The 25,666-nt window shown below is 39.6% G+C and overlaps 1 protein-coding gene across 13 annotated transcripts in view; it reads right to left on the bottom strand.

The window, feature by feature from the left end:
- Positions 1–749: 749 nt before the first annotated feature.
- Positions 750–25,666, bottom strand: part of TRIM66 (tripartite motif containing 66) — a 44,707-nt gene continuing 19,790 nt past the window's right edge. For 11 of the 13 annotated variants that reach the window (XM_088057931.1, XM_088057942.1, XM_088057932.1 and 8 more), the window contains 15 exons: positions 25,000–25,114; positions 23,887–24,033; positions 23,643–23,760; positions 21,679–22,520; positions 20,537–20,707; positions 12,058–12,333; positions 11,615–11,843; positions 8,391–8,451; positions 7,528–7,702; positions 6,437–6,729; positions 4,853–4,976; positions 3,524–3,598; positions 2,239–2,391; positions 1,411–1,629; positions 750–1,101 (listed from right to left, as the gene is read on the bottom strand). In XM_088057931.1, coding sequence (XP_087914057.1) covers positions 1,042–1,101; positions 1,411–1,629; positions 2,239–2,391; positions 3,524–3,598; positions 4,853–4,976; positions 6,437–6,729; positions 7,528–7,702; positions 8,391–8,451; positions 11,615–11,843; positions 12,058–12,333; positions 20,537–20,707; positions 21,679–22,520; positions 23,643–23,760; positions 23,887–24,033; positions 25,000–25,114 — 3,058 coding nt within the window. In that variant the 3' untranslated portion in view covers positions 750–1,041. Of the gene's footprint in view, positions 1,630–2,238; positions 2,392–3,523; positions 3,599–4,852; positions 4,977–6,436; positions 6,730–7,527; positions 7,703–8,390; positions 8,452–11,614; positions 11,844–12,057; positions 12,334–20,536; positions 20,708–21,678; positions 22,521–23,642; positions 23,761–23,886; positions 24,034–24,999; positions 25,115–25,666 lie in introns of all 13 variants that reach the window. The other 2 variants (XM_088057938.1, XM_088057937.1) reach the window with 2 other exon arrangements.

Here is a 25,666-nt window from a genome sequence, read left to right as displayed (position 1 = left end):
CCTCCCACCCTTCAGACTTTACAGTGACATGCAAGCTTTGTTCAAGCAAACTCTAAATCTGCTCTTGGTTCTGTTCTGCCTATACATTGTGAAATTTAGCAAAAAAAAGAAACAAGTATCTTAGACAGGCTTTCTGTTTGAGCTTCTACATATATAGCATTATCATCATCTTCTAGTACTGCTGGTAATCACAACCACAGGTAATAAGCAAAAAGAAAATCAGAAATTAATGATATTATTTTATAGGCACTTCTATAACCATGTAATTCACTCTGTAGTTAATTTGCTGAATTCCAGTATCTGCTTTATAGAAAAACAACTGCCTTGGGTTGTATGAAAATGCTGCCTTTGAGAGCTACAAAATCCCACACTGCTTTACCAAACATGAATTAGATTCCAGAAGAATGATGCCTTGCAAACAGCACCCAGTATGCACTGAGAACCATCCCTCAGAGAGCCCTTGTATTAGCACTATTAGCACTTCTTCTTTCCTGATTTAATGAAAATGCTGTGCTTCAAAAGAAACAGTTAATCAGATAATCACATTATCTCACAGGCTTTGGAACAGCCAAGCTCCCAGAAAAATCATTGAATAAGACAACAGGATTACAGCTTTAATGGCTACATGTTGTATTTGTCACAAAGCATGGCCAGCATTCACACTGAGGTTGCAAATTTATTACATGGTTACCTGTGCTCTATAAAATAGAGATGTCACATTGAACAGATTATGAAACGGTACTGCAGTATGAGGTATTATTAGCATGTTATTTTTATTATTATTATTTACCATTACCTATGACCAAGACTTTAGTACTTCAGTGTAAACACTGTGAAACATACACGTGATTTAACAGACGGAATATTGACAGATTTAAACATTTTGGATCTGTTGTCTATCCACAAGATCTAGAAATAAGGCATATGGTCAGCAGAATAGGAGAGTTTAAATAAACAGCCCGAGCGCTTTGCTTTCCTCCCACACACCTTAACTCTGCCAGTCATGCTGCTGGATTCCTCAAATCTCTTATCTTGAGGAGCTCATACCTGAGGAAGGCTGTTAGCTGGCTGAAACATCATTCTTTTAGTTTTTTCACTTTCCTGTGTACAAAGGAAACAAACAATGAATAGCTAAAGGGCTTTTTACAAACCTTGACAGAGCTTTCTCCTAGGAAGATAACTGTGCAGCCTGAGAGGCTTCATTTGCTCCTGCTCGCACATTTATACACATCTGACACTTTATTCCACTCAAGGGACCGTGACATAAAATTGTAGAACTGATCACACATCCGTGATAGAAGCTTGACAGTTTTCCCAGACAGCCCTGCCAGAACTTCCCATCATTAGCTGTAAACAGAGTTAGCAGGGAGGCCACTTGGCAACCAAATGCTTTTGCTTTTGCAATCTTACAGCGTGGCGCCGTTTCCTTTTGGGCTGCACGCACTCCTGCCCGTACGACGGCCACTGGAAATCCTGGGATGGCACTTGGCTGCTCTGGCTCTCCACGTCTTCAGAATCAGAGTCATCCCGTTGCAATGAAGGGAAATGCCTGTCCGGATAAATCTCTTTCAGTTTGTCCTCAAAGAACTCATCCAGGCATCGTCCAGCCTCAGCAACCTCGGAATCTGGCTGTAAGTGAATGGATAACCATTCAGTGCTACCGCATGCAGAAATCATCCAGCATCAAACCCAGATAGCTGCCCCACCCCAGTATCTCTCCTTGGCTCTGTCTGCCACATCTCCATTAGTCTCTGCACACTTTCCACAGCCCATTAGTCCCTCTGCATTTCCAGTGTAAGTAAAAACCAGCTGCTGCTGCTAACGAACACATTTGTGCACCTCTAAGAAGTAGAGATGTGCAGCAAACTAGAAAGAACAGCAGTCATCACTGCTTAGGAATTTTAAAACATTTTATTTTCCCTAGTTATTTTTCTGGCTGTGACTGGCTTCTCACAGCAAACACAGCAACATTCCATAGAGTTGTCTGTGAAGGTGTCCCTCTTTCATTTTAGATCCATACGTATCTCAAGTTCTCAGATACGTATATAACTTCATATAAACCTCATTCCTGTCATTAAAAAAAATCCTAACATAATTTCCAAAGAATAAAACTGACTAATACTTCATCCCAATCCTATATCTGATTTCCATGGAACCAGTAGTTGCACCAGTGTGACAGACACTGAAAGAGCCAGCCCCTGCTTTGTCTCCCCCCACCCATGCACATTAGAAACATACATAATTGAACTTTGCACAGTTCCAAAACATGAGACGCACGTCAGTCACAAGTTCCTCAGGTGCAGAGTAGTGGGACTTGTCCTTTTTTTGCAGCTTCCTTCGTATGGTGGACAAATCCATTGGCCTTTTGATGATCTGATAATAATGCTGAGCCTGCAGTAAGAATAAAAGGCAGGTATGTGACATTTTTAATTAAAACATTTCCTCTCTAGTGACTTCGATGCAATTTTGGACAGAAATCATTGCAGAGGAGTCATTGCATCAAGGTAGAGAGCTCTAATTTTTTAGTGCCTACGCTTGCACATCATCTTCCTGGGTGCTTTTAGATTTGGTTAAAGCATATTTGTTTGCAAGACTGATCCTAAAAATAGCACACTTCACGGACTACTCTGCTGCTTGAACTTTACAAAGTTTATCCCCAGATAACTATAACCCAAATTTAACCATGATCAATAATTTATACAACATTGATAATTAGCTGACATTTTCCCCAAGCAATTACAAAAAGAAAATGCTGTGATACTTTCAGCTGATAATGTGGGAAGCAGTCAGTCAAGAGTGACTCAAAATAGGATTCTGTGCACTCTTTTAAAAGTTCAACAAAAGTCTTTTTCAATGGGCATCAGCTACCAGGATATCCCCCTCTTTAAATCTTTCTCATTCTACTACTACCTACTTGTTAGGTAATTTGTCCCATAAGTTCATTGCAAGCTTTATTAGGTGGAATGGGGTTTATACCATTATTTGAACTACTCCTTCACACAAAACCTTTATTTTTCCCCCCTTCAACTCTTAGCACATAGTGCTCTATTGTTACAATAGCGTGAGTCTCCATCTTCCTTAAAGCAGACAGTTAATATTGTAAATGTGGAGTACATGGATGAAGCAGATATCTCTACATCTTCCCCTGCACACAGTCATGTTTACCCTCTTTGTGCACAGCACAAGAAAGGAAGGAGTTCAGGGTTGCTTCTAGAGCAGACCTCTCTTATGACAGTACAACATTCTCCATGTACATGGCAAGTCAACTTTTTTAATCACTGGAACCCCTCGTACACCTTTGCCATTCTACCAGATTCTTAAATGGGCATCCAAACCACCTGAACACTGGCCAAAATTTCCCTGCCCTGACACCTTCAAGGCTCTTGGAAGAGGCAAGCACCCACCCTTCCCTAGGAAGCAATACTGTTCAGAAAAAACCCTCATTAATATATTTCAAGAATAAAAAGGAGAAACTTGTGAAGTTCTCTGGATTGCCTCTGATCCCTGCATATGCAGCACTCACCAGGGGACTGACAGGTTCATGGAATGGGAGGCTCATACTGCTGCAGAACAGGGAAAGCACCAGCTTTTCACACTTCTGTGGAAGCCAAAATCGAAATGCATTTTAATTCAAAACAAGGGAGTTTCATTCTCACCTTTAGTTAATCAATCATACTAAAAAAAAAGAGAATTTTCATATAGACTGTTCCTTTCTGATGCAAAATGGCACACTTCAGTCAGGGGGACATTCTGCTTCATAGCACTGTTACAGCTTGGAAAACAAGGATAGTCAAGAAATGCAAGAAACATTTTCCTGGAAATTCTTGGGAATTGCTATCATTATTTATTTTGTGCACTCCGGATCTATTCCTTGGCTCTCAGCTGAAAGAATGGCAACAACAATGTGTAAAGAGTTAAATGGGCAATGTTTCCCACTTCTCATATCCATTCATGCAAACTGATATAAGTTGGTAATACTGTATGAAAACTATTCCCTTGAATTTGTAAAACACTTCTACTAGTGCTTGGCTCATTCATTAGTGACAAAAAAAATATCACATAAACATTATAAGCCATATTTTCTCACAGACAATGGAATTTTTAATCAACTCAATTTTCTAAATAGGACTTCACTATCTGAGACACAAATCCCAACAACAAATCCCAGTTGTACCAAGTCCAGTAGAAACAGGGCCAGATCAGCATCTGCACTCAGATGTGTGGACTCCTCCTCTCTGTCCAGTTATCACCAATATATACACAACATCTATCTCAAATTTGTGCCTTCAAAATACCAAGTGCCTTAAGAAAAGGCACTTATTTAATAGAAGATTTGATAGAGAAAAACAATAATAGATATATAAAGTGATAAGTTTTTGTCTAGGCTGAGTTAAGAGCCTAAATATCTTCAAGGGGACTAACGGGACATATGAAGAAGATTGTATGATGACTTCAGTCCAACTGAAAGCCAAAAAGTGTCTTCATCACAAAAATATCATTGCCCAAGTAGATGTCTGAGAAGGTGCCAAGTTTTAAAGGAAAAAGTTTCAGTGTCACAAACCAGGCAAAACTGACTCATGGAAGCTCTGCTCTTGAGTCTGAGTTCCCTGGTCAAAGTAGAAAAGAATTCCACATCTGCCTGCTTCATCTTTCTGTAACATTTTTTAATCTAACAGCCATGACTAGAAAGTAGGGAATGATACAACCAAATTATAACAATGCTTTTTTTGTATTTACTACCGTGTGTAACATTTGAGCAGAAGCCAAATGAAAACCATCTCATGAAAAAGTAAAGCCTCATGCTGAGATCATATGGCCTGCTCTAAATAGTGCAATATATAATTATTCCCACCTTCTGGTCACAGTCACCAAGGCCATATTGTGCATTGTAGCTGTGGCTGTAGCGTGTGTTTTCACAGTCATATTCCACCTCTGGCTTCACTGGGTTACGGCAAAGCGAGCACACCCATTCTCCCCTGCAAAACCAAAGACCAAGAAACCAAAAAACTCGAGGAGGAATTTTTCCACAACCTTGTCAAACAGCAAATCTCAGGAATCACTATATGGAAAGCCTCATCCTTAACTAGCATTATGATAGCAGGCAATCTGAAGCCCATTGTACTAGATATTCCTCCTTGGATTTGAATCCACTTAGAAGTAGAATCATTTTGGATTCTATTCAAAACTCTTTTCCCATCATGAAGGAGATGATAAAATTGTGTTTAAGATCATCTACCAGCAGTGCATACAGCTGCACTGATTCAAGTGTTGCTTTGGAAAAAAAACACTAAGGAAAAACAGGCAGCAATTGGTTCATGAGACAAACCCAGACCCTTTTGATAACTGAGATATTTATTATCAATATGATAATTGACATGTTTATCTGAGAAACCTACATAATCAGAAATGGTGTGATAATACACAGGTCCCCAAACTAAATAGACATAATCCTGCAAGGGCATGCTAGTAGATGCATTTTCAGAAACCTCTTGAAGAATTTCATGAAGGCAGTGATGCAACTTCTACAACATCAGGGTCTGAATAACTACAGATATTTTCAGGAATTATTAATATAGAGCTTTAGGTAAGGGAGTTAATTCACTTCAATAGAGTTTAACTTTGCCTCAAAAGTTTATTCTAACAGGAAAACTTGGTTTTCATACTGCTTTGAAACTAGAAGTTAATAATAACTCCACTACTAGAGAAAAGAAAGAAAAGCCAAGAACTGAAAAGTCCTGTTTTTTGAACAGAAAAGAGAAACCAGAATCTCCAAATTAATACCTTACTGAGACAATTATTTGAGCTTTGCTCAAATTAAGTGGGCTTTGGTTCCACTTAGTAATGATTTATAACAGAATTCAGAATTGCATACCACAGTAATGCGCATTATTCAGTCTCACTTTAAAGTTTGGTATGTGGACGTGTATCTGTTTTTGGTTCATTGCATACAATCTCTCTGTGATAAGTTGTGAGAGAATGTATCTTAGGGAAAGCAGTGACTCAAATATTTCCACAGAAACCCTGATAATCCTAAAATTTCCCATAGAATTTGCTAACAAACTGAATAAAAACTCACTGATTGCCCTTCCCTTGTGCTAGTCTCTGTTCTGCCAAGAAGAGCTGATGTTTACACTCCAGCTGTTACATGAGAGTTAGGATTTTATTTTTCTCCAGTGATTCATATGGAAGTTTTTTAAGTTCAGGTCTGCCACCTCCTTTGCTGTACTGCCCAGGTGACTGCAGAAAGTGCACAGTGGTGGGAAAGAGTTCTTTTTATAATTCATCTAGTTCCTAGTATGTAAGACAAAAACTTATCAAAAAAGGCAAGTGAGAGATGCAGCCCTTGTATAAGGCTGAAACAACAATCCCTGAGGATATTCTCTGCCCCAGGCAGCGAGCAGGAACAGCACAGTAGTGAAATGTCATCCATACTCACACTGGAAAGCTGAGCAGGGCTGGAACATGGCAGGAGAGATGGAAGACCTTGGGGCAATGATCACAGCACAACAGTTCTCCTCCATTAAGACACACAGCACAGAAATCCTCATTTTCAAATGGACTGACTTCCTGAGTAACTGGGGATTTCTTCGTGCTGGAGATGCCATTGCTGAGCTTCTGATCAGCAGATGGAGATTGTGTCTGTCCTGCAGTCTGGGAGTTGAGAAATCTCCTGTCCTCTGAGTTCTCCTCTTTGGACTTCTGTCCCTCAGCTGGACTATATTTATTTATCTTGAAAGAAGAAAAATCTGGGGTCACACAATTATCATTTTCACACATCAGCTTCAGTGGTTATCTGCAGATAACCAAGTACTTCCTGAACTTGGAAGACACAGCTCCCAACAACAATTTCCCAACAAGTGCTTCCAAGTACCTCTCTGCAGTGAGCTTTACTGGGGAGGGCACTGGGGCTCAGCAGGCCCATGCTCTTGGCATTTGTTGGCCATGTCATCTTGGTCAGGTCATTTCCTCCCCATACCACAGTGTAGTAACACTGTGAGAGAGCTGTGCAGATTCTGCACCAGGTGATAGGAAATTCTACAATCTCACTTGCGAGTTTTATGGTAAACAGCTCAAACCCCCCCACCATCCCCCAGAAAAACCCAAACATAAAAAAAGTATAGGTGTTTTTCCCACCAGAAATTCCTGTTTCCTTCTGTGGAAAGAAGTTCACACTGAAGCAATAGAATACAAAGCTTTTAAAAATCTATTAAACTGTGATTTCTGGGATCGGTTCCTACCACTCAAATATATATTCAGACCAGTTTTAAGCTATTTATCCTGTATTTGTAACCATACAGGGTGAGCCAAGTTGTATGAAAACACTGCAAACTTCTCAGAAATGGAAGATGCAGGGAGCTCCACAGCAAGCTCAAAGCTGTATTGTCTTTACCACGACCCATCACAGAAGTCCCTGAGGGTCAAACAAATCAGCAGACTTTTTTCTGTACAATATTCCAGAAAATGTGCCTACAAACCAGTGGGATAAAGGGGAGAAGGCAGGTAAAACCTCAAGGAAATCCCACTCACCTTTATAGACATACTTGAGGACCGTGTCCCACACTCAATTACCAGGAGGAAATTGCCCTCCTGCTCATTGTCCTGTGGCTGGAGCTTGAACACCGGGAGCTCCCCCACTTCCGAGGCAGATATTTTCAGACGTTCCAGTCGCACATAGGGGATCTTCTGCTCCTTAGGGGCAGCTCTAGAGTCAAAAGGACACATGATTAAATTCATCCACATTCCACAAAATTCTCCTCCCTACTCAGCTTCGTGCACCATTGTTTGTGCTCCTTTTCCTCTGTAACTGTGACGGCCAAACGCTGAAAATCTTGATATTTTTTCACGAACCGATTATTTAAGAAATGTGAATGCAATCACTTTAAATTAATCATATGTGTCAATACATTACTAACTCCTGTGCTAAAGCTCTGCCCTGATCTGTATGTTCTTAATTAACACAATTAAAGTAATATTTTATACTTTTCAGTGTGGCTGGCTTCAACAGGAACACAGCATATCATCAACTTTACCATATTATCACAGTAGCGGAAGAAAATCAAATTTTATAAAATTGTTGAGGTAATGTTAATCCTGTTCCCATTATATCTTTTAGCTTTCATTGGGGCTTAACATTTTCATAATTGTTCAAGTGAGGTAAGTTTGCAAATATTTATTCATTCTGGAAAATTACACAGAAATACATGAATTCACCACTTCTTTTCCATGGTTGTTCTCAAGTTTGAGAGCACTTTACAACTTCAGAACTATTATCTATAAGGAATCTAGAATTCTTTCTAAGTTCTCAATCATCATTAAGTATGACAAGTTTTCTAAATGCATGCATAAGATTTCACAGCCAGCGCTTTTGTATAAAAAAAGGACTCTGCTACCTGACATTCTGATTGCTTTTCATATCCATTTCAAAATGTTCCTTTTCACAGTTATTGGAATCTGGAACAGAAGATAAGAAAACGAATAAAATATTTATAATATCACAGGCAGATTAGGGTAGAAAGTACTTCAATATTCATGTACTTCTGACTGGTGTTTAATATGATATCGTAAGTGAATTATGGAGTAATTTCATCTATATGTATAGAAAATGTGCATGCTATTTTCTGTTCTGGTGCAGAGCCTTTGTCTTTCTGTTTTACTTTTAACCACAGCTTCTGTTCCCAATATGAGGAGCACATATGAAATATTTCATGGAAATTGTTTCATTCTCAGGGAATTATATATGTACACAGCTATATCACATGCATCCATATACATGGAACAACATAAGTAATCCTCTTTACTATACAGCCTTCACTTCAGAAAAGCAGACTCAATGAGGTCTGAACCCCCAAGGCTGAGGAAATCTTTGTGGTCTCCAGCTCCAGCTTCTGGATAATTCCAGTTACTTGAAAACAAGAAGAAAATTGTGTCTCTCATGTGCTGCCACAGGACAAAAGTTACACTATAATTCCTTTCTTTCCTCCAGCATCTGGCACTTATAAACACACAAATTCAAAACTATCTGTTATATAAGCATTTAGCTGTAGCTTTATGTAGCTGTATCAGCATATGGCTGTAGTTTTGACTGACATTAAACACATTTCTGGGGAGATGGGATAGGATAGAGAGAAATGTCCCGGTGGATGCCCTCAGAAATACAAGTCCACTGAGAAATTTCATAATCTCACCTACTTTTGTTAGGAATTAGTTTGACGTAGCCAATACAAGCAAGAAACAAACACAATATCGTGATTTTCTTGAGATAAGAGAGGGCCAGGAAAAGGTGATTTTTGAAAAGAAAATCTAGCTCAGGGCAATAGTACCTTAGCCATGGCTTGAAAGCAACATGCCCCTAAAGCACTCCGTTTTTTCCAGCCACACAAATAAAACAAAGACTAACAGGGAAAGATGCATTTCACATCACACCTAAGGCATTATTCACTTGTGATTGTTACTCAGGTGAAGGGTGGGTAGCCCTGTCATGGACAGAATTACTAAAAGGAGACTGCCCACCGAGCTGCAGGAGCAGCTCTCGTTGCACACTGTCAAAGCAGAGGATGTTCCAGTGGTCCTGGGTTCCTACATTAACCAACATTTCCATCAGCAGCTGGGCCCATCAAACAATAGTGCCTATAAAATTTGTGGGAAACACCAAACTGGAGGGGTTCCACCGTGGAGAATGTTTTCAGCTAAAAATAGACCTTAGTGCATCAGAGAAAAAAAATCTCCTAGATCAGTAAGACTGAATTGAGACAACTGTACTCTGCTCATGAAGGGTCAGATGAACATAAACCCAAGGGAAAACAACTGGCTGGGAAAATTTCCTTGGAAGGAAGGGTTAAAGTGAGCTGTTCTCTACACACAACTCAACCCCTAATGCTGCTGCTGCAGAAGAGAGCAGTGCCATCCTGCAGGGTATTACCAGCAGCAAGGAATGTAAAACACAAGGAGCTGATACCCTGATTCTGCATGGCACTCCAGAGGCCTCAGCTGAGCTCTGCATTTGGCTGTGGGCAGCACTCCTTAATTGCAGAGAACCCAAAATAGCACAGAGGAATGAGGTGGTTTTGAAAAAATTAAACCCCTGATCCATGAGGAGAGACTTAACCCATCAGATTTGTTTAGTCTAGGAAAGAGAAGAGGAGGGGAGGGTGTTTATGCAATTCATAAGAAAGAAAAGTGGCTGTAAGAGGGAAAATGATCACACTTTGTACCATTTTTACCACATCCCGTGTGCCTAGGATGAGAATTATTTTGTTTTCAACTAAGCTGAAATGTTTAGATTTGCTATTAGAAAAGGAAGAGTCACTGGAGACATACCCCAGAAGGAATGAGGCTTGGCAGCACAGCAATGCTGAAGCCAGCAAGTCCTACCAAGAGTCACCAGCAGAGTTAACATTGCCTTTGCAGCAGAATTCACATTTTAAGGTGCACTGGTGACTGAATCTCCTCAGGTCTCCCCTCACTGCATGCCCTTAAACACTGACAGGACAGGACTTGCTTGCTTCTGATCCTCCCTTGTGAAAAGGGAGCAGCACCAAATTCAACACTCAAGGCTTTTCCCCTTCTTGCACATCAGGGCCTGCATTTTATACTCAGCAAATTTGTAGCATCCGCTATCATCAGTGAGATTCTGAATGCTGGGGCTGCCTCTGTGTGTGGTGTCACACAACCCACACCAGATACTACATTGCTGCTCCTCCCCAAGACACTTCAGCCTGACTGAGGCACAGCTTTTTAGGGGTGGTCCCAATTCTTACACCTCACACAAATGATTGTGGTGTAATTGCCACGGTTTGGCATAGGACGTAGAAGAGAAGACAAATACATTTCCTTGGCTCACTGGGCTAGGCCTCCTTTGTACTAATTAGAATTCTCTGAATAAAAATACAGCGCAGAGAGAGAAATAGTAATTCATCTTTTATAGAGAAATCCAGCCAAATATTGGCATAAGTCACAGGATAACAACTTGATCCTGCAATCCCTTGCTTGCATGAATAGTCCCATTGACTTTCAGAGTTTGCAGGAATAAGGCTTTGCAGCATGATGTTGGCAATTTGCCCATGAAAAGAGTTAAGTAAAGCCTAATTCTCCATTAGGGCTGAAGAAATAGGCCTTGGCTGAAGTGAATGTTCCACAGTAGACAGAGCCAAGCAAAGGCACATGCTGTGTGATGTGTTAACAAAAATTTGGTATGCTACTGATGTGAAGGACTTAGCGGAAAGCACATTACATTTGAGAAGTAATGTGGGTTTTTTTAATTGAATTTGGACTCTTCAAACCAGCTCTTCAATAGTCACAACTGCAGGTCTCATTAACAGGAGTGCTTCTAAGAGAACTAATACTCCAGGTACTTCACACAGTCACACTCATTTCTGGTTCACAGATGAGGGATGTTACAAATTCAAAGCATATCATTTCCATGTTTTTCCTCCACAAATGAGATCAAACACACTTTTCCACTGGATTAAGTACACTGATAACATTTGAAGCTTGCTGGAACAGCACATTTACACGTAAGTATATTAATAAGCATACTGCTTTACCATGCTTGCAATGCATAGTGCTAAGAAAGAAGACCCAAAACACCTAAAGGAAATAATTAAAAGCTTGGTACCTTCTTTGCCTCTGGATTGTCTCATTCTGGCACTCACAGGCAGGAAAGAAGCATTGCTGAGCAGTTCAGAAGGAGCAGTGCAATGCTGAGACTTTTTGATTGAAAGATTAATAGGTTCTTCCATCACTTTTTGCATAGAAAGAGTTAATTCATTAACTACCTCTTGCCCAGCAGTAGCCAAGCTGTTTTCTAGAAGACAATCCACAGCACTGAGGTCTTCATTCTCAAGCTGTGAGGAGTGGGGGGAGAAAGAAATGCAGAATTCTATTATCAGTTTTCTTTCTTTTCATGTTAAGAAAGTAATTTGTAATCAGTATTCAAATAGCAGATAAGGAGAATTTTACTCATTGAAATAGTAATTTATTTTGACTGATTGACCAACAGCAACACGCTGTAAATGGAAGTGGATTCCCTCTCAGCAGAGCTGTTTGAGCCATCCCTACCTTGCATTTAGTGCCTCCCTGGAGTGCATCACCTGGTGTGAGGCCAGCAGGGTCAGGGCTCGGGTCACTGGGAGCCCTGCCCAGTGCCAGGCTGTAGCTGGGCAGGGGCTCTGGTGCAGCATCACAGTCACAGAGGGCATCTGGGGACAGGCCAAGTGTCACAGCAGCTGCACCTTTCACCTCTGGGTCGGCCGAGCTGGATAACCTTGTTGGAGATTGAGATAATTCCATTTCTGTGCTGTTTGGAAAGCCCACAAAGCTTAAGGATGCTGAACGCTGGGAAAAGCAAAAGGGGAAGAAAAAAAATCCAATACATTAATAAGCTTTTCAGCAGCAAAATGCTACTGTTCTGTCTGTAATAGATGAGACGCTCGGTTTCAGCTTGACATAATCAAACAGTTGTGTCACAAGGGCTGTAAGGATCTATTGTAATCTTACACTATTTCCAAAAGCTTTAGATTCTCCACCATTAAAACTGAAAACTGGAAAAGGAGACAACTGGGTTACTCTTCTGGTGCTTACAAAAAAATATGTGTTCCTTAGATGTATTCAAGGGATTCTGAGTTTTAACTCTTACAGTGACTGGGAAATCTATGTAGAACACTGTACCTAATTAATCCTTGGCATAAACCCTATTATTTTCCATTAAATTTTCCCAGAAGAAATAAGATCCAAATCAGAAATTTTGTCATTTTATTAAAAGATCATCAGATCATTCAGAAAGAAGATTCAGAAGAAATAAGATTTAACTCTGACCCAAGTACATGTATTTATTGTTCCTGTTAATGATGCTAAAAACTTTATCATACTTAGTGAATCAGTCCCATTAAAATCTTAAGCATTTCCCCTTTAAATATCATAGATTACATGCAGAAATATCTTACATGCACTAATGATGAAATATGTCCAGTTTCCAAAGAAAGGGAATATTTACCAAAGTATCAAAATGATTTTTTTACTGTGTCATGATTTGTCACTATCAAACCCACAGAGACACTGTTACACAAACCAAAGCAAATCCACTCATCCAGGTGACTTCCCTAAGCTGCCTCATATCCTGGAATGTGGGACTGTGTTGAAAACAAGACTCTTCTAGCATCCATGGTAAGCAAATAGAAGCAATTTTAAGAAGTGCACAGATCTGTCTCACTTGAATATACAACTTTCCCTTGATTTGATCATAGTTCATTGGTGTTTCACCCTCTATATTTGACTGACTATATCCTTTTCTCTTGACTGCAATACAGTAGGTAGCACTTCTTTTAATATGAATCAAGACAACAGAAATTTGTCCATTGCATCTGAATTAGAGTTTTAATTTATTGTTGTACTTATTTCTCCACTAGAGGCCTGTGACTCAGAAGTGAATCTGAGATATTTCCTAAATTTAATTAGTATTTTTCTCAACTTATACTCCATTTGGGATTTTGATACTTTTGTCCATCTTAACCCCACAGTGGTAAAGACTGCAGCCTAGACTCAGCTGTCAGATGTGTCTGTGTAAATCCTACCTCATGCCAGTCTTGAATTCCTCTGCTTGCAGTGCTCAGTAACTCTGTGCTAAGACAACACTGCCCAGACATTAACTTCCACCTAACAATGGAAGCAATTTAATTTTCTCTTTGTCAATTTGCAATAGATGCTGAAACAGGAGCTTTGCCTGAAGAGCAACCACTTAATTTGATGAGACAAAATAGTGGAAATGCACCAGTGCAGGCCCAAACTTGCCATATAGTCTGTCTGCTACAGCATTCCTAAGAATGCTGAGGTTTCAAAGCAAAATTATCTCCATAGGTCAGCAAGGAATCTACTTTTTGTGGCTACGCATCCTAAAGTCCACAAAGATCAAAAGTGTTTATTTGCCACAATTTGCTTATGACAGGGTTCTGCAATCACAGTGAGAAATGGGACCTACCAAGTACACACTCTCAGTTTCATTCCATCACTCATTTTACCACAAGCCTTTTTCATATGATAAAATTAACACGTGAATAGTTTCCCTATCACTTACAAAAAAACTAAAAAACTATAACTAAAACAAACAAGCAGAATTTGTGCTTGAGCTGAAGATGAATTGTGATCAGCCCTTGCCTTTCCCCCTTATTTCCAAGTCCACTGTGAGCATTAATTAAGGCCCTGTGAGGTAGTTAAGTATTTATTTGGTCAGGTTCTCCAAGGCGTGGAGCATCCACAAACTCCTGAGTCAATAGGAACCACCCTAGAGCTGTACTCCATTGGGAATGGCCATTCTGAGGCATACACATGACAGGCACACCACCCAAATTTGCTCCCAAGATAACTGGAGACCTTCTGGCCATTCAGTTCCTCCAATCACTACCCACATCTTCCTTGACTCGTGCCATCATCTCCTGTAGTGAGACCTGACCTTCTGTGTGCAACTCAGGTGAAACGTTCCCCCTCCTAAGGCAATGTAGGATTACTCCTGGCTCCAGTGGGACAAGTTTACTTACTGAGAGTAGCCACTGGGATGACTCCTACTGAAGGAAAAAAATGATATGGAGCCACACACGTAAGATTTGGTTATAGCTATTATTTTCAGAAAGGTGAAATTCAGTTGCATGGTGTGGCTATGTCCTTTTTACTCTTCTAGCTAGCATCAGTTTCTTCTGAGATCTTTTTAGATTATATAAGCCAATGTAAAACCTTACACTTGTTAAAAAGAATAATGAGGCCATCAAACTGCCATCTGTCTTTCCCTTGGGGCAAAAGTTAATTTTGTGGTTATTTTAATGATGAAGCAACATTATGATCTTTCAGTGCAAAATATTAAAACTCACAGTTAAGAACAGACACATTCCATCCTGATCCATGGAGCTGCTGTCAAGTGTGAAGTGAACAATGCACTGGGAACAAGGCTCATTAATAGACTATTAATTCACTCCCTAAAATAATCATTTCTTTTGCCATTAGCAAAAATTTCTCTTTTCCCTTGACAGTTCAGCTAGTTTTTGCAAATGGGAAGCCTTTAAAGGATTTATTTGTTTTATATAAGCTCTATTGCTTTTATATTGCAACATTCGAACAACAACAAGCAATAATTATGCTCTTGGGCAGAGGGTGGCTTCAGCTGTTGGTTAATTTTGAACTTTTTTGACATTTTAATGTACAGTCTGGTACACTGAACTACATCTGTGTCACTATAAATGGAATTCTCATTGTCTCATAATTAATTTTGGTCTGATGATCCTTAAAATATAATGGCAGCAGCATCACCACCCCAAAATGCCTCCTACCACAATTTTCTTAGCTATGGTAGTGAAAAGTAAGAAAAGAGAACATGCAAAGTGCCTTCAGAGAACAAAAAATAAACACATGGTTCAGTTTAAATATTTCTTTGATCACTGTTGCATTCAAAACAGGTCCAGTGTAAACATGCAGCACCAATACAGAAGAATTCTGAGAAGCAAATACTTACCTTGAAACAGTGGGATTAGGATTTGTTAGGATTGTTTTGGCAAAGTCTCAGGGCTGTTGACATTAAGTGTCACTGATAAAGGAAGCTAAAACTGGGAACCGCCAATTCTCTTTGCCATGGGAGAAACACCACGCGGCAAATGGTTGCAGAGTAATGAACGGCTGCTATTAAGTGGAGCAATCCCCCTGGCAGCTCGTTATGCTGGAAGGTTAAACAAATGTACTACTCCAATCCAGTTGCTTAACACAGCAGCACTGATAACACAGGCTGCACATGCTTCCCATTCCCAGTTTCAGAACAGAATCTGAAGGATTTCCTTTCCGCTTTCATGAGAAAAAAGAATCCAAATCTTCATTAACATTTTGTCTGAATAAACTGGAGCGGGCTTAAAGCGGAAGGAGGAAGAGATTGCATGGAGCAAGCAGCATCATGTTTTATTTATCTTTTTTTTTTTCAGGTCAAAGGAAAAAGGTTTTATAAAATTAACATTCTGGGAAATGTACCTAATTGCATTAAGCATGAATGTATTTGTGCTCTGTTCAATTCTGTAAAGTAAAAAAAAAACATACTCTACTACTTGAGAAATTTATAGTACCCCAGGCAATTATTTCCTTCATCACTAATTCCTCTAAAATTAATAGTAATTAAGGAGAAAAAACAGCAACAACAAACCCATTTTGGTCCCAAGCTCAGATCTGAAGTGCTAGAAAATTATTACTTTCAGTCACTAAGTAATCACAACTCTGTGCAATACTACCATCAAATAAAATCTGTACTTTAACAAAAACTGTCCTCCAGTCCCCTTCCCTCAAATGTCATGTGTTTTTAAAGAAAAAAAAAGTTCCACCATGAACTGTCACCGTATTAGTCTTTCATGAAATGCTACCACAGCATATTCTTGGAATATATAAAAGAGAAACCTCTCAGAGCACTCTGAAGAGTACACCTCGGATAGCACAGAATATTTCCTAGGATTTCCCCATTTCAAGTACTTTATGGTGCTTGAGACAAACAGAGCTCTTGAATTAAGAAGCTGGATCCTGTTGTGAATCAAAAAGAATACAACAAGTATAATGCACTACACAACATTTCCATGTATTTACACTTTAATGACTAATCTTGGTCACCCTGCCTCAAAAATTATTTATCAAAACCACAATGTGTGGGGAAATGAAGGACCAAAGTACAGAATGGTTTTCATGAAAGACTAACTCTAGAGAGACAAGCAGTCACTTTTAAGCTTCATAAAGAAACTTTCAAGAATAAATTCAATGTATAGATATTATCATTGGGGTGAATACAGAGTGATTATACACACTGTTTTTCTTAACACAGAAACAAGAAGGCATCTGACTGATCTATCAGGCAAGAGACTTAAAGTAAGCAAGCAGAAGAACTTCTCACACTATGCAAAACTCGGTGTAGAATGCTGAAGAGTATTCTACAGTAGTATTGAAATAGAATAGTGAATTAGACAAATCCACAGACAAGGGGTCTATAAAGAGCTCTAAACCACAATTGTCTGGGTACAACCTTCAGGTCAGAAAGTCCCTGAAGTGCTGGCTTTCATAATCTGGGATAGTGGACCATCAGTTTATATTTGTCTTCTTCTGAGGCCTTTCCCTAAGGTTCTGCTGTTGATTACATTTATAAAGGATCAGATCAGCTGTCCAGTGATAACTTACTGCACAACATATTCAGAGTTTCACTTTAAGCAGAAGATGAACTAACAGAGCTGAGGGTCTTGCTCCAGACTACAGAAGAGGATGCACTTTACAGAGTGTGACGGGGAGAGATGTCCAGCTGGCCCTGCATCAACACAAACTTCTGTTGCAGTGGTGCCTGAGGCTCAAATTACAAATCTGTGCTCTAGATGTACAGTAATGATGACATTTCTTCAAATGCAGCTTATACTTATCTTGCTCTTCACAGCCAGAAATGACAATGAGGTACGTGCAAACAAAATTGAAATTGTATTCCTGTTATTAATCCTGAAAACACAATTAGGCCCAAAATATCTTATTATTCTTGCCTTTATTCCAGAACAGGTGACCTCTCTAGTCCTGTGCACAAATTAATAACTTGGTATCATACTACAAAAAAGCAGAAGATCATATCATTGCAGAAGGTTGGTAACCCTTTCCACAAAACCATTGTGCTCATTCCTTCACACTGCAATTTAGAAATTCCATAGCTTGTGTAAAATCTGTTTGCTAGAGTTTGGCATAATTCCCTGGAAATGCAGTGCAAATGGAAGTTATAACATATAATATTATATATGTTATAACACATATATATATATATGTATATATATATATAAAACTTATTCAGAAATTTCTTCTCTGTCTTGCTGGCATCCTCACTGGAGATGTTTGGTATTTGACAGGCACAGACACAGAACAACTCCACAGTCCAAGCCAGAGGTCTTGGCTGTGTGAATGAAGTATTCTGATAGAGGAATATGAAGAGAAAACTATATCCATTTTCCACATCAGCAGAAGGCTTTCATTCCTAGTGTGGAATTCTTAAAAAGGTGCTAATCCAGCCCAGAATTATGCAAAGTGCAGCACTTGACTTATATGAAACAATTAATGCTCTAAGTATAGAAATATTTATTCTGCACAAAAAAATTAATTCACAGAAAAAGAATAGTTAGAGGAATATACAGGAAGACAGAAAGCCTGACAAAATATCACCATTAATGATCCAAAATGAGCAAAACAAATGAAAACTATCCCAAACCATTTAAATCATGAGCTATTAAGAGCATCTTCTCCAACATTGCTTTACAAATAAATATAATTCTGCATGCAGACAAGTAATCTAGTTATCAGTCAATAATATCAAATTTATACCATAAACATGTTTCAGAATTAATGCACAGAAGTTTAATTACATGGGCAACCAAGCCTTGCTCCACTCCGAAATAAAGGAAACCACTGAGCTAATGAAAGCTTTTATTTCTGTATTTTTTGGGCAGATCTTGGCAACCATTTCATTAAGCCGTTAATTCAGGTGCACACTGCTTTCTCTTTAATGAAAGAATCTCAGCAGACAGGGAATTATTTATTCCACTAGGAGTACTGGGCTCAGCTGAAGGCTGTCAGAGCTCAGCAGAAATGCAACAGGAGGCCAAGAAATCCAGCAGCAATTATTCTCCAAGAGACAGAACAGTTCTTCTTTAGGCAGCAGCTTTATCTAGCCATTTTCTCTACCATATTTTCCAAGTATGTCAGACTTGTCCACATTAATTTTCTCCATGTCTTCCAAGGTGATCTTGAGAGAGATGAAATATTCTGAACATAGGCCATGTGAGAGCACGTGGACAAACACCTATTCAGAAATTTTTGTCTGGAGATGGGTGTGAGGACATTTAATCAGGTGAATCAGATAAGAACAAACAGACACATTCCCTTGTTCTTAAACAGGAACCAATCTCCCATTTAAACTCAGATTCAATCCAATTATTAGCAAAAACACTGAGACATCTTTAAGAGCATTCATGGAGAATATATTTCAAGGGTTTACTTGCTGTGCTTTTTCCCTTCATCATTTCTAATTTGCCATTGCCAGAGCTGTCAGTATCTTCATCCCCGCAGGTGTCTTCATCCCAAACAGCTCATTAGAAGAGATGAATACAAGCAAAGATGGGGTTCTGTAGCTGTTGAACAATCTCACTTCTTGAAGAGGTACTGGGCACCTCAAAAAACCAGACACCCCCATGCTTTCTGCACAAGAGCATAGACTTCTTAGCACCATTGGAAACAAAATCCTTTTTTCTTTTACCTAGAAGTATCCTCCTTTTGCCACCTTCTCAGCTTCTACAGCAACAAATCAGCCCTTTCTCCTTTATTACTCCTGCTTTTCCCATCAGACCACACTAGTCTCTCTCTCCTGCACACCTGTTTCAATTTTCTTTCCTCTTTCTGACATTTCCTGCTTGAGCTGTTGTGTAACCTTCCATTACAGGTCCACAAAACAGATTTCTTTGTGACTTTCAAATCTGATTTGCACACTGCTTCCAGGCCTGTATCTCTGCAGCTCCCAAAGGAATCTCCAGCAATTCTCTGGATGGGTATTGCATCATAAATATGTTGCATCAACAAAGTCACATACAGAAGAAGGAAAAATAACTTGCTTTTTCAGAAGAGAAAGACAAGTACTTCTGCAACACTCCACAGACAAATTCCAAAAAAAAAAAGAATACTATGAAAGTCTTCTACATGGTACACAAAATGAGTCATGCACTGAAGTAACAAACACATTTAAAAAAACAGAATATGATGTGCTGCTTGGAGTGTTTTAAACAAACTGTACAGAGAAGTAAAAGGCAACTTCTCTGCTTCACAAGCACAGATGATATCCAGAGCCAGCAAGGCTCTACTGATAACTGTTGGCCTTCCTGGTTGTGCTCATGCTACTTCTTCAATGGTCAGAGCCTCACAGTAAGTGGGAAGACCAAAGCCTGGCTCTATCTTATATTAAAATATTCTAGATATACAGAAATTGTGATTTTTCTGCTTATACAAGAACAATGTGAAGGAGAATAACAGAATTTAAGGCACCCTGCTTTCAGCAGTAATTAGTGGTGTTGTTTCTGGGGCAACTGTTTGGAAGACTGATGCTCAGGCCCAATTTCATCAGCACCCCTGACTCCTGCTTTATTTATTTTTTTTCAAATTAACCACTTCTAGTATGGTAGTTAGCAAGTCCTGGTAATTAAATCCCTAGACATAGGAGCCAGACAGAATTTAAGCAGTGAAGAAAGAGAGCTTCTATTTATTTGCCAGTTCATGTCTAGCAACCATGCCAGGCAGACCTAAACACTATCAGCCTCTAGAAGAGTTGCTCATCCTGGCACCTCACTGGGAGATGCACACAAGGTTAGGCTGTGACCATCTTCCAAAACTTTCAAGCCATTTAGCTGACATTTAGTACATTTCAATTTTTATTCCACCTCACTGCAAACTCCAATGCCACATTCAATATTATCAAATCATGTTTTCCCTTTAATTTTTTTTTTTTAAAAAAAGTTCTTTATACCTTTCTCACTGGATGTAAAGTTGATTGCTGCAGTGTGTGCTCAGGGGAGTGGATCCTGACATCATGGACTAATGATTCTTCATCTAATGATTGTGACAAGGAGGGACTGTCACTTTTGTCAAGAGGAATGACAGGCTTCTGGGCATCAGCCTCTGTGGAGCTCTCACAGACCTACAAATCACAATTGAGAATTTGTCTTTTCAAGATCTCAGAAAGAAAAATGATAACAAATTCACAACAACTCACAGCATACACATTATGACAAGCCCAAAAAGACTAAAACAGCAGAGATGTTCAAGGCAACCCTAAGCAGAGAGATAAATGGAGAAAGATTTCTCTCAAACATTATTGAAGTCCTCAAAAAAAAAAAAAAGGCTCAATAAAGCTGCTAAAATGCAAAGCTACACCGAAAGCCTGCAGTCTGCCCTTGCAAGTAATCTACTTTGAGAATTATTCAAGGTGGCAGTTCCACAGAATCTACACATTGGGAAGTCCAAGCCACCTTTCCACCATTTTAAATGAATTTCACTTTATTCTGCAGCTGATCTTCCTTGTAGCTTGGATGCTCACCACCAAGCACTGTCCCTCTTTCAAAAGAAGGATTCTTACTAACAGAGGAAAAGGGAAGAGATTAGTCCTGCTGACAAAGCTGTAGCACAACAGCATGTGTGGACAATGACAAGAATCTTAAATACATGGTGCAGCAGCAAGAGAATGGGAAATAACTCTCAGACCAAGAAATTGTCTTCGCTCCCTTCAATAATAATACAGAATCTAATGCTTTTTAAGGACTCAGGGCTTAATGTTTCCATTCCAGTAAAAAAGAGTTGAAATGCAGAGTGAAACTACTGCAGTCCTCCAGTCACCTATTTACAAAGGAGGAGTGATGGTGCTTTTATTTTCCCATGTTGCTGCTCACCCTTATCTATTGAGAGACTCAGCTCTTTGGGATCCAGGGTGGTTATGCAGCACTTTACAGAAAATTTTGGCCCAATCTGCATGAGGCATGAAGCCTCTCTGCTGCACACATAGACAAAACACCAACAGAGAGTTCAGAGAAATACGTGAACTCTCAAAGTTGTGTTCAATTTCTGAACTTACACTGACTAAATGCAGTAGGAAATTACTTTGAGACAACATACTTGTGCTTCATCTTGGACTTGTGGCTGTGCTGGGGTTGGCTGCCTCACTATGTAGTTGATCTGACCAACTATAGTCTGCTGAACATGCTGAGGTGGCTTGGCTTGGTTCAGCTGCAAGCTGGACTGTCCCTGGGCCTGCAGGAGAAGCTCCAGATCCTTTTTCATCTCCTCCAGCTCAAACTGGTGGTGCATGATGTCCAGGCTCTGCTGGATGACTTGCTTGTGGCTGCTCTCGTCATGTCCTGGTGTGGGGGGTGTCAGTGGCAGCTGCTGCTGCTGCTGCTGGGGTGGCTGCAGCACGTGGTGGGATTTCATCTTCTGGAGATGGCCCAGCTGCACTCCCACAGCTGATGTCTGCAGAGAAGCCTGTGGGTGGCTCGTGTGAACCTGCTGAGCCTCGTGGGAGACACCAGCACAGCCCTGCTGCAGCTGCTGGGCTGGGAAGGGCTTTCCCACCCTCCCGGACACGTTCTCCAGCTCCGAGCACTGCTCCAGCCCGGCCTGCAGGACCTTCCCAGGCTGGGGGGCAGCCCGTGGCTCTCTGTCCTGGTGCTGCAGGCTGTACTGCAGAGGGAAGTGCTGCTGCTGAAGGGCAGGAGGCTGGTGGAAGCTCTTGTGGTGGTTCATGTCCTGGTAGGAAGGCTGTGCTTTGCTGAGGCAGTGGGAGCAGCACAGGGGTGCAGAACACTGCATGGCAGGTGGGAACTGCTGGGGCTGGCTGCTCTCCAGCTGGGAGGCTGGGGAGTGGTGCCCATGGTACAGAGAGGGCTGTAACCCCTGGATATTTCCACAGAGTAGCACGTCAGGGTGAGAAATGTGTCCTCCTTCCACTGTGAAAACCCCTGGAGAAAAAAAAATCAAATTTACTCCCTGCTATGGGCTTGAAAAATTTATACAATAAAAGTTGTACACAAGGAAATGGCCATCATTCACATTTCAAATATAAAGATATTCAAATATCCTATCCAAACAGTCTGCCAACATATGTTCAAGACAAATTTTCCAATATTTATCTAGTTATTCCAATTCACACCAAGGTCCCACTGATATCAGAGGAACTCATGGAATTACCCAGCAAACACTTTGAAAAATTGACCTTATTTTATCTTAACTGATGGATATGGCTTGCCCTTTCATTTTTTACTGAAGTATGAGCTTATCTTCTCATCCATAAGCACAGGTACAAAAGACAGCTTCCAGGGTGCAAGTGACAAAAATAAAAAAGATTAATGTTATGTAGGTGAGACTCACAAGGGCTGGAAATAGAAGTGACCTATGAAATTATCTAAGTGATCTTGTCCATGTTTGTCATCAAGAGAGTACTCTTGATGACTCTTGCAATACTTTTCATAGTGTTTTACCCCTATTAGTTTTAATACCTTTAAATAGGAAGAAAACTGATCTTTTAGATCATTGTTTAGCCCACTGAGCTGAATTTACAGTAATTTACAGAATTTACAGTTCTCATTGCAGCTGGGAAATCTGTAGCTGCTGGGAAACAAAGTCACTGTATGGACATCAGTTATATAGGTAATATTAGTATTAGGTAATATTATTACTAGTATTATTATAATAATTCCATTATTATTGTAATAATTATAATTATTACAGTAATTATAAGTAATTATTCTACAGCCAGTGTATTAAAGTGTCTTTGTGCCCATCAATTGCAAGTGTCTCAACACTGCTCATCTCATTGGACCACTAAGAGAGTGAAAGCACCAGACATCTCAGTGGTCTTCTAGTGAATGGCTATAAATGGGGAGAACAACAGGAAAGTTCAGCCACACTCATCTTTCTCCAGAACCTAGCAAGAGTTTCAAAACAACTGCAGGTCAAAACAAAAAGGGAGAGGCCTTCAGGGCTGTATTGCCCTGTATATTGTATATTGTATATATACAATACTGTATTGTCCACATCTGTCTAGCCTAGCTTTGGGCATTTGCCTGTTCCAGTTCTCTTACCCAAGCTGGAGAGCTGCTTGGTCCAGTAGGAGGGATCCCAAGTGAACCTGATCCTCAGAGGAGGGCCCGTGTCCGTGTTACAGCTTGTCTCCAGCAAGCGCTGGATCTGAAACACAATCTGGTGACACATTCAAGGACAATGATTTTATTCACAGTTCCAAGATCCTGAAAAATGCTTCATTTCAGCAACATCAAATCCTTAAAACAGTTCTCACAATTACTGCACGACAAGCATTGCTCTTACCAGCTCCTTACTGAAGAGAAATGGGATGTTTTTTTTGCTACACACGGCCCAGCTGATGAAGTTCTGGACGTGTTCTACCTGTCTGCCTAAAACCACAACACCTTGCAGTTGTTGCTCCAGCCTCTGCTTCCTCTCGCTGGTGATTTTCTGTTAATAACAGGAATCAGTAGAAGAGGGCTGTCATTCTTCAGAAACACATAATAGATGCAATCATTGGCACTAGTATTTGCAGCAGGGCTGTTCTTCCCACAGAAAGGAAAGTAAATCCAACTCAGAAGATAAGCCTGAATTCAGGAAGAGCAATGACTTCCCCAGGAGCAAACAATCTGCAACATTCTGGCCTTGGTTTAACAGAATTAACATAACCCAAGAAAGCTGCAGAAGTTGGATGAAGTTTGCACCTGGGCTACTTTCTTGCCTGGAAATTCTGATCAGCAATTTTTCCCCTCAGCACATTTCAAAATAAGATCTTACATCCTTACATCCTTCAACTGAACATCCAAAAAATGAAGAGTCAAAACTCAGACGTGCTGTTACAGAAATTAGACCAAATAATTATTTCTGAAACAGGGTGTTAATTGTGCTGCAAGTGGGCTCCTACAAATTAAACATTAAAATCAGAAGCTGGTTTGTTTTCTAACAAACACATTTTCTCTGTAAAGGCATTAGAAAATGTGGTTAACTCATGATAAGGAAACATTTTGCCACTTTGGCCCGAATCTTTGTCAACCACTGATTCCACATAAAAGCCTGCAGAAAAAAACCTAAATATTTGAAAATACTATATATTATTTATTATTAGATATTATTTAAAAATCTATAAAATGCTATGTTAATTAATATTAATTAAAATTAATTAATAATCTACTTAAATAAACATTCAATATATTTTATATATTTAAATCTATATAATTTTAAATACGGTATCCTAATTAATTATTATTAACACACACAAATATTAGTATTATAAATAGAATAATATTATGTTAGTATTATATATTAAAATATAAGGAATGGGACAATAGCTCCCACAGTCTATATTCTTTCCACCGGCACTGGGATTAAATTTAATTTAGTTTGATTTCCCAAGATATCAAAATAAACTAGCCTTACTTCCAGTTGTTCAAGGAGGATATTCATTCGTTTATCAATTTCATTCATCAGAACCATCTTGGCCATTTTTATTTGGTTTTCCACCTTTTTGTACAGATGTTTTACTTCAAGCAACCTATGGGTGAGAGGTACAAATCCCTGGATGAGCCAGCTGTGCCACGGATTCACTGCTCAGCAGTTGTTTGCTACAAGGGCTTGATCTGCCTGCAGACAGAACTGCAGTGAGGGTTCTCTCATTCCCCATCACCTCTCCCCCACTTCTCTGAACCCTGACCACCCCTCTCTGGATGTGACATGCTAATGCTGATGGAGTCTCTCAAACTTCATGCCAAGAGCAGCCTTTAGTTCATTTTCAACAAATACCTACATAATATATCCAAAACTTCCAGGTTACACTGGATTATAAACAGTATAAATAGATTTGTGCTCTTGAAATGGTTTTATTAATGCAGAAGAGAGATCCAACAGCTACTAAATGCATAATCAGTAGCTGAAATCCAGTTCAAATAATTAAATATTTTCATTTTTATAGTCAGCTTGACTGAAATTGAACTTTATTTTGAGGTTCCTTGAAGAAATAAGTATCTTAAAAAATACCTTTATTTGTAATATTGTCAAATTCTAGTTCAGAAACAGATTATACAAAGAAATCTTAACTCTGAAGTCA

Source organism: Pseudopodoces humilis, chromosome 7, assembly GCF_049639895.1.
Source record: "Pseudopodoces humilis isolate 2021_Gansu_Grassland_sample_001 chromosome 7, ASM4963989v1, whole genome shotgun sequence".
Classification (NCBI taxonomy): Eukaryota; Metazoa; Chordata; class Aves; order Passeriformes; family Paridae; genus Pseudopodoces; species Pseudopodoces humilis.
This window is presented reverse-complemented; position numbering and strand designations above follow the sequence as displayed.